At 43.7% G+C, this 9,457-nt stretch overlaps 2 protein-coding genes across 10 annotated transcripts in view; one reads left to right on the top strand and one right to left on the bottom strand.

Moving 5' to 3' along the window:
- Window positions 1–1,395: 1,395 nt before the first annotated feature.
- Cldn25 (claudin 25) lies at window positions 1,396–2,085 on the top strand. Its single transcript, XM_038321079.1, has one exon. The coding sequence runs from the start codon at window positions 1,396–1,398 to the stop codon at window positions 2,083–2,085; it is 690 nt and encodes a 229-aa protein (XP_038177007.1).
- A 5,591-nt stretch (window positions 2,086–7,676) lies between these two features.
- Window positions 7,677–9,457, bottom strand: part of Usp28 (ubiquitin specific peptidase 28) — a 59,897-nt gene continuing 58,116 nt past the window's right edge. For all 9 annotated transcript variants that reach the window (XM_038322309.1, XM_038322313.1, XM_038322310.1 and 6 more), the window contains one exon: window positions 7,677–8,828. In XM_038322309.1, coding sequence (XP_038178237.1) covers window positions 8,653–8,828 — 176 coding nt within the window. In that variant the 3' untranslated portion in view covers window positions 7,677–8,652. The remainder of the gene's footprint in view (window positions 8,829–9,457) is intronic.

Raw genomic sequence — 9,457 nt, 5'->3', positions numbered from 1 at the left:
CTCATAATCATCCAGAACTCCAGTTCTAGGGGACCCAGTGATCTCTTATTGACTCCTCAAGTGCATCTACGAACACGAGGCAAAACACTCACAAAAAAAAAAAAATAAATCTTTTTCTTTGCTTGTTTCTCTGTGTAGCCCTGGCTGTCCTGGAACTTGCTTTGTATACCAGGCTGGCCTTGAACTCACAGAGATCCGTCTGCCTCTGTTTCCCAAGTGCTGAGATTAAAAGCGTGTGGCATCACTGCCTGGTCTCTATGGCTAACTGGTGTGGCTAGTTCCACGTTCTGATCTTCAGGCAAGCTTTATTTGTTAAAGCACAAACAAGTTATCAGCACAAGTTCTATATCTAGGTTGGCAGGCAGCAGGAAGAGAGAGTGACAGCGGGCCTGCCTTGAGCATCTGAAACCTCAAAACCAACCCCCCTCCCAGACATACTTCCTCCAACGAGGCCACACGTCCTAATAGTGTCACTCCCTATGGGCCTATGAGGGCCATTTTCATTCAAACCACCACGCTGTATATGTGTGTATGTAGTATGTGTGTGCCTGGTGCCTATAGAGGCCAGAAGACAGTGTTGGGATCCCCTGGAACTTACTTACAGACCGTTGTGAACTGCCATATAGGTGCTGGAAGTGAACCCAGATCCTCTGGAAGAGCAGCTTGCTCTCTTAACTGCCAAGTCATCTCTCCAGCCTCAACATCACTTTAAAATGACTCTTATATTAACCAACAAGTATAATTATTAACAAGTTTCAATGGATGTTCTAAAATAAATCATTCTATATAGTTACCTCAAAACAGATAAAACCTGATGAGTTCTGGGTCAAAGTCTATACATATTTTAAATTTTTAGTTAGATTTATTCATATGTTTGTGCACATGTATAGAGGTCAGAGGACAACTTGTGGTCATCAGTTCTCTCCTCTTACAGCGTGAGTCCTTAGGCTTGAACTCAGCTTATCACACTGGGCAGCAAGCACCTTTACCCCCTGAGCCATCTCACTTGTCCTGTGTATTTAAAAGTATACAGATGAAGTCACCTTGTCTTTGGGAAAGATCGTGTCAAGGCGTACTTCCAGAACACCATTTTTGTAATTTCAGAGTGATTCTGACTTTCTGAATGTATTTATCAATACAAATATAGTGACAGCTTACTCTATGGCTATTGGCCTCTCTCATGGGACCCTCCTTCAGAATTCATCCCCACATCTGATGCTGGCCACACCTCTAGCCCCAAACACTGCCAAATCCCTGACACCCGTCTCAGCTGCTGCACTGAAAACTAAGCCTGGAGTCCTCTGAAATCCTGAGACTGCCCACTCCAGCCTCCCAGGAAGTCATTCCAGCTCACCAGTCCCTGAGCCTACATCCCCTTCTGCAGAGGGCACAGCCATGGCCTGTAGTTTCCGTGGGGGAGTCCAGCTTGGAGGTCTGCTCCTCTCTGTTCTTGGCTGGGTATCCTCTTGCATCACCACCATCCTTCCCCAGTGGAAAACTCTCAATCTGGACCTGAATGAAATGGAAACCTGGATCTCAGGACTCTGGGAGGCATGTGTAAGTCAGGAGGAAGCTGGCACTGTATGCAAAGCTTTCGAGTCCTTTCTATCTCTGCCCCAAGAGCTACAGGTAGCCCGCATTCTCATGGTGGCTTCTCTTGGGCTGGGACTGTTGGGACTTCTGCTCTCTGGCTATGGATTGGAATGCTTCCAGTTTCACAGGTTCAGAGGAGTTTTTAAGACTCGACTGTGCCTTCTGGGAGCGGCTTTGGAGGTATCAGCTTCAGCCACTACCCTCTTTCCAGTCTCCTGGGTAGCCTATACAACATTCCAAGACTTCTGGGATGACAGTGTCCCTGATATTGTGCCACGGTGGGAGTTTGGAGATGCCCTGTTCCTGGGCTGGGCTGCTGGGCTTCTCCTAGCTCTGGGTGGACTTCTCCTTATCATTTCTGCTTGCCTGGGAAATGAAGAAGTATCTTCTCCCTGGATGGCTGCAGCCACAGCTCCACCAGCCTGTGTTCCAGTAGAGGAATTTGATGGGTCCTTCCACCTCACACGAAGACCGGTGAACCAAGTCATCTAGAACTGCAGTCTTCCCAGAAATCTCTACAATAAAGGAATGCCAGTAGGATCTTTTCCTAGGAGTGGTCACTATCTGATTTGTCAAAGATCTTATTATCTTGGTGGTCTGGGCGCTTCACATGAGAATTAAAAATCAGGACAGTTTCTTACAAACGTATTTATCTCACGTGAAATTTTATTTACATAGAAGTGTTTTCAGCTGAGGGTGAGCGCTGCATGCTTGTGATTTCAGCACATGGGAAGCTGAAAGAAAAGAGAATTTAAGATCAACCTTGGTGCACGGTGAAATCCTGTCTCAAACTTCCAGTAAAAAAAAAAAAAGTTGATCATGATGGCTCTCACTTGTAATGTTAACATGCAGGAAGCTGAGCCAAGAGAAATACCCTAAGTTCAAAGTCAGTCTAGGCTACTGTGTTGAAATAAAACAAACAAACTCATAGTATTAATTATATATTTAATAACTGATTATTTTATTAAGGAAGATACTTTTATGCAAAGTTAGTCAACAGAGATAATCTAGTATGAAGAGACATTGCATGTTTAGCTAGAAATGTTGATGGTGTGTTGGCAAAAAATGAATTATTGGCCCACAATGGCCTCTAGCACGGGAGTCCTCAAGTGTGTGACTTGAATCATAAATCTCTGCTGCCTGTAGCTGAGCGGTGCTTCTGAAGGGCACAGCTTTGCTTTGTTTCTGCTTCATCATAAGGCTGTGATGGTCCCACGTTTCTCCCTAAAAATAATCATCCCTGTGAGTGAGTAGCAAGGTGCCCAACCTTTCTGATTTGTCCAGAACTCAGTACATACACAGTGAAAACTAGCAAATTCATAGGCACATTGAGACAAACTGGTCACTCTAGGATAGTTGTGCCTATTACCACCTGAGGCAGACTTGTGTGCACAAAGAATTCTCAGTTCCACAAAAATGTCTTTTGCCATATGCTTCAAAAGCACACTATAACTCTTTTATTAGGGAAGAGGATTTGTTCCAATAGATAGGGTGCCTGCTTACCTAGCATACAGGAAGTCCTGGGGTCCATTATCAGAACTACGTAAGGGCAGATGTAATGGTGCATGCCTGTGATCCTACCTAGCATCTGGGAGGAGGAGGCAAACTCAAGGCCAGCCCAGGATACCTGAGGCCTTATTAAAGACAGAGAGGAGGGAGAAGAAGGGAGAGGGAGACAAAGACAGAGACACAGAGTGAGAGAGAGACTTCATTGCTTTTCTATTATTTGGGGCTGGGGAGATAGTTTAGTTGTTGGAGCATCCGCCTAACATGTAAGACCTTGGATTTGATCTCCAACACCATAGAATAAACACATTTGTCAAGGCAGCGTAAGTCAGCATCCTTTTTCTTTTTTCTTTTTGTTTTTCGAGACACGGTTTCTCTGTGTAACAGTCCTGGCTATTCTGGAACTCACTCTGTATACCAGGCTGTCCTCGAACTGAGATCCACCTGCCTCTGCTTCCCAAGCGCTGGGATTACAGGTGTGCACCACCACTGGCCCGCCACCAGCATCCTTTTTCAAAAAGCCATTTCCCCAGGCTGACAAGAGGGTTCAGTGACTAAGGCACTTGCCACCAAACCTGATAACCTGAGTTTGACCCCCGGAATGCACATAAAGCTAAGAACTCACTCCACAAAGTTGCCCTCTGGCCTACACCACTGCTCCAACATCATACGTGCACAATAACAATAAATAACATTAAGAAAAATGTCTACAAAAGAAATGGGTGTGGTGTGCATGCCTTGAATCCCAACACTAAAGGAGAGGCAGGTGGTTGCCTCTGTCAGTTGTCAGTTCAAGGCTGAGCAGGGTTACGTGCAGAGACTTTGTCTTAGAAAAGAAAGGAGGGAGAAAAGGTAGGAAGGAGGAAGGAGGGATCCCTCCCCCCAGGAAATGTAGACTGCACAAGCATAACTTCACCAAACACTGACATATACAGAGGCAAACATCAGGAGGGAAATAACCCTCTGACTAGAGTGTGCACATCACAGCTTATTCTGTCCTTAGTCAATCAGAAAACTATTTCTGATGACTGTTTTTCAGCTATCCTTTTTCTCAATAGGTTCAAAGTTATGTGGGCCAAGCATCAGTAAGAGGTGAGGCTCAAAGACCCAAGGATTTCCTGGTCCCTACAGTGTCTGCTTCACAGAGCCACCACTCACCTATCTGATCATTTATTCTCTCCTCTAACAAATATTTATAAGCACTCACCATGTTCCAGGTAGTGTGCTGGGAACCAACTGAAAAATAAGACAAACTGTATCCAAGGGCCTCATTCAAAGAACACAGACATTAAAATAACTCAAATCACCGGGTGGTGGCACACACCTCTTACCCTAGCACTTCAGAGGCAGAGGCAGGGGGATCTCTGAGTTTGAGGCAGCCTGGTCTACAGAGTGAGCTCCAGGACAGCCAGGGCTATACAGAGAAACCGTCTCCAAACCCCGGGGTTGAGGGGTAGTAAAAATCACACAAATCAATGTAACACCACACAGTTCAAGATGACACAGCATGAAGAGGAAGAGGACAAGGCTGACAGTGCAGGAAGGCGTTAGACCTTGCAGCACCCTCGGGTTCAGGATAAAGATGCCGTCACCTTTCTCAGCATCATAGGAAGCCGACCCGTGGAGCACCAGGACTGGTAGAGAACTCAGTTCTCCAACTGCATTCTTTCAGATAAGCTTGTCCCTGTCACACAACTGGCTAGGACTTAAGAGCTTTCACATTCTTGGGAGGCTTATGGAAGAGCTTGAAAGGTCTTTGGACCAGAAGAGCAGCTAGAACTATCCATGTTAACAAGGGGGGAAGGAGGCAGCACAAGTAGCTAAGTTAAGATTTGACATTAAGGATGTCCTGATTCACCACTGGAAGGGCACCTACATAACCCACCACACCCAAAGACTCACTTTGAAAATCCTCCTTCACACTGTTTAGCCCAATCAGGGTCTTTGCAGACAGCTGGTTCACCTGTGCCTGCTGGTGGCTTTCTGGTCCCTCATCTTAATCCCATGTTTGCAGGTGTTGATGACATTTATCGTCAGCATTCAATTACGGCTTTCTCTGCAGAGAAAATATCCTGTCTCTCCAACTCTCCTTTTGAAGGACACACGGCATGGGCTAAGGAGAAAGGCTGTTGCTTGACATGTTATAGCCTGAACAGCGTATCATTCCCAGGAGACTCAAGCTACCCCTGAATGGTCTACCTTAGTGGAGACTATCCACCAAAATGCCATGATCTTTACCCACCCCTTTTGAGGACCAAATGACCTAAAAACAGAACTAAATCTTTAACAAGGAATTTTCTCACAAGCTTGTAAATTGTTCTAATTTAAAATACTTCTTGGGCCACTGATGTATCTGTAGGAACTACTTGCCTGACATTGCTGAGGCCCTGGGTTCAATCCCCAGTAGGACACCCTTCCCCTCAAAAAAAAGAAACCTATGAAGTTTCACATGGAAAGGTTAAAAATCCATGTTTCATGTCTAAAGTCGTTTTGAAAGGCTGATCTAAAACTCCCTATGTAGTTGAGAAGGTAGGCCCCCTGCCATCACCTCTAGAGTGGTCTCAGGTTTTAAACCAGACTTCTGTGCTGTCATGGAAGGAACTTATTACTTCACCTCAAGCACACTAAGCATTCTGCATCAACTGCAGAGCCATGAAGGCCTTAGGACCCAGGAAGCTCAGCTTCTAGGATATTCTTCTTGTGGCAAGAAGCTAGCAAAGGTTTGAAAGATGGTCTTTCATCCTATACCCCTTGCTAATTGCTTCCTTGTCTGTTTAACGTATCCACCTTTCTTAAAATATGTGGGGTAAAAAATGAGATTTAATGATTCACCTTTTTCCCCCCTAATTATTTGAATTGCTAGGACTTGTACACAGGATCCTAAGCATGCAAGTTAAATCAAGTCTCCTGTTTTTGGTAATTTTTGATATTTTTGTTTGTTTTTGAGATAGGGTTTCTCTGTATAGCTCTGGCTGTCCTGGAACTCACTCTGTAGGCCAGGCTGACCTTGAACTCACAGAGATCTGCCTGCCTCTACTTCCCAAGTGCTGGGATTAAAGGTGTGCACCACCATCACCCGGCAATTAGTTCTAAAAGGAGCTAACCAATTTCCAGCTCACCATGTCTCCACAGCACATACTGAGGTAAACACCGTGCTCAAACACTTCCCTCTCTCACACTGGCTTCATCCTCTTCTCATTCTTTCACCCTTGGCATTCTTATCCCCAAATCTTTAAAAATGCTGAAGTAACTGAGATGTCACATCACAGCTGCTCAGGAAGCTAAAGTCAGAACACCGGACTTCTAGGTGAACAGAGAACAAAGATTCCATCTCAAGAGTCAAGAGCCAGTGAGATGCTTTAGTGGGTGAAGACACTACACAACCTGAGTGTATTCCTGAAAACTTGCAAAACGGAAGGAAAACACCAACTCCCAGGTTGTCTCTGGCACCCACAGCATATTATGGTACATATATACACCAGCTAAATAAATACAATAAGAAAGTTTTAAAATTACATTAGAAGCATTTTAAGCTAGGAGCAGTAGCTTATACTGTAACCCCAACATATGAGAGATGGGGGGGAGGACTGCTGCAAGTTTAGGGCAAACCTGGGCTGCATGGTATGTTCCAGCTGGCCTGGGCTGCAGATAAGACCCAGTGTCAAAATTTTTTTTTAAAAAGTTAAGAGCAAATAAAAACACAGAAACATTCTAAGCCATAGCCTAAGAGCTGTTAAAAAGTTACATGGTGACACATGCCTGTAGTCTCAGTACTTGGGAGGCAGACAGTAAAGATCGGAGTTAGAAGCCAGCCTCTGATACAAAGAGTTGGAGAACAATCTAGGCTACATGAGTCTCTCAAAGACAAACATCAACAGCAAAATCATACTCTGTGAAGCCCAGAAAGAGACAGGGATGTATAAAAGGTAGCCAGCTACACAAGATTGAGAAATTGTGTGTCAGTACTCCCTCTCGTGGTCAGGTTGGATCTAAATAATGCAGATTACTCAGCCATTGCAGGTGTATATAGGGAGTGGGGTGGGTAGAGAGAGGGCAAAGGGTTGAGTGGCTAGGAGCACTTGTTAACCCAGCGGTTATTAATCTTCCTGATACTGTGACCCTTTAATACAGTTCCTCATGTTGTGGTGATCCCCAACCATAAAATCATTTTCATTGCTACTTCATAACTGATTTTGATAGTTATGAATCATAATGTGAATATCTATGCTTTCCTATGGTCTTAGGTGACCTCTGTGAAAGGGTCATCCAATTCCCCACAAGGGTTGACTCACAGGCTGAGAACCACTGTGCTAGCTGGAATTTGGTTCCCAGCACATAGCAGGTGACTGATAACTCCAGCTCCAGGGAATCCAACACACCTTCTGGCCTCTGTGGGCTTTTGCAAACATGGGATATGCATACACATAAATATAAATAAACTTTTGAAAAAAAGAATGAGGGGAACAGAGAATCCCTCATCCCCTCTCCTATTTTTAGAAGAAATCATAAATGCTATGGAATCCACTCATTTCAAAATGGGAAACACAGATTTTAAAAAAAAGGCCATACTACACACCAAAGGTAAAACAAATACTTTTATTGCACATTTATAAAATCTGCATAGTTGTGTTTTCTTCCCTCCCATGATTTCTCCACTGATCCTTAAAATTTGGCTAAAACATGAGTTTCCAATTAAAAGTTCTTTAAAAATGGATTTCTCTCTACATATACATACAGATAAATGTTTTTTTCTTTATACAAATTCACATCCCTTATTTTCTTCTAAAAGGAGAGATAAGAGAATCAAAATGTTCTTTTAGGGCAAGGTATCTAGCCTTAAACACCTGCTTTAGACAATTTTCAAAATTTTGCTTAATTTTGATTACTAACTATTAAACTGTTCCTTGTGCAGCTTCCCAATACCACTGGGCCGACAGTCCATGATACTTCCTTCCCTTTCACTCAGGACTGAATGTGAGGTTTTCTGATTTATCTAAAATATAAACAGACCAAAAGGGGAGGCTGTTCTTCCTGGCTTTTGCAGCCTCAGGTTCCACCCACGTGTGGAAGGAAGGACGCATCAGTGCCCCCTCCATCACTGTCAAGAGCCACGCAAGACTTCTATTACCAATCTCTGATAGTTAGGGATTTTAAATGTCAACTGAACTTGACAAAATAAGTAATAACTGCTCCTCCAGTTCAGTTCTGGTGAGTCACCTTCTGCTGCCAGAAATACGGGTGACTCAAGGGCAATTTAAAAAGTGACATGAGGCTTATAGAAACCCAAGTATTATGGGAGATTAAAAAGGCAATTCAGGTCTTCTGGGATAATTCAAAACTATAATGCACTGGCCTTCTTCAGTGAAGTAGCTCTCATGATTCTGTACCTAAATGAGCACTTTATCCTTAATTCCGTTAAACACACACCATGACAGGGGTGAGGGTCTGAACCTTGCTCAGCCACCCAGTCCCCATCTCCAGCAGAGTCTGCAACAACATTCTGCTGTGTAACAGCAGATGACCAGAGACCAGGTGGAGTCTGGGCCAAGGGACTTATTTCACTGTCACTGTTGAAACTCCTTGAATGGACTCCATGACAGCTGCAAACCGGCTGCAAAGGTCATAGGGGGAATTCGGTCTAATAGTTGGAGGCTCTTTCAAGATGATGATTTCTGCAGAAGGATCTAGAAGCCTGGGTAGAAACTCCCCTAAGCACAGCTGCAGATTTTCTGTAGAGAGAAAATGGATGGTTACATACAAAGCTGAAGAGATCTTAGTGGAAACTAGGAAGGCTGCAGCTATGCAGGAGGGCCTTCAAGCAGCCAACACTCTAGCTCCAAGAGCATGCATCCTGCTGCAGCTAACAGAGAGGATGCCTTTGAGACTCCGCCTCTCACTGTTTTGAAAGCCCACATAGGGCTGCATAATTGAGTTTATGTCCGTGCCTGTTTATATTGGGTGGGGGAGGTTGTCATGAAAACTTTGGCAGCACTAAAAGGTATCTTAAACATACCAATGATCAATCAGCTGAAAAGCAAACATGTAATCGTGACTTCACTGAGGACTTGGTTCTAAACAACAATGTACATTCAATTCAGTCAACACCAACACATGCTGCCAAACTTTCCCTTTATAGAAATATTAAAATTTAATCACAGAAAATACTTTTTAAACATTTTCCTACCATTATTTGATGTATGTAGTATCAGATAGGTTACTTTTGGATTGGATTGGATATAGTAAGGTGCTTGATTTTAAAAAATTGCTTTGAGTTGCTGACTTGTTTCATAAAAAAAAAAGCATATGTGACCTTTGGCTTGGGATTAGATCAGAATTTCTATCATTTTTGAAACAGCCC

Source organism: Arvicola amphibius, chromosome 3 (genome assembly GCF_903992535.2).
Source record: "Arvicola amphibius chromosome 3, mArvAmp1.2, whole genome shotgun sequence".
In the NCBI taxonomy this organism is placed as follows: domain Eukaryota; kingdom Metazoa; phylum Chordata; class Mammalia; order Rodentia; family Cricetidae; genus Arvicola; species Arvicola amphibius.
The sequence above is the reverse complement of the archived record's forward strand: the minus strand, read 5'-3'. Positions and strand labels throughout refer to the sequence as shown.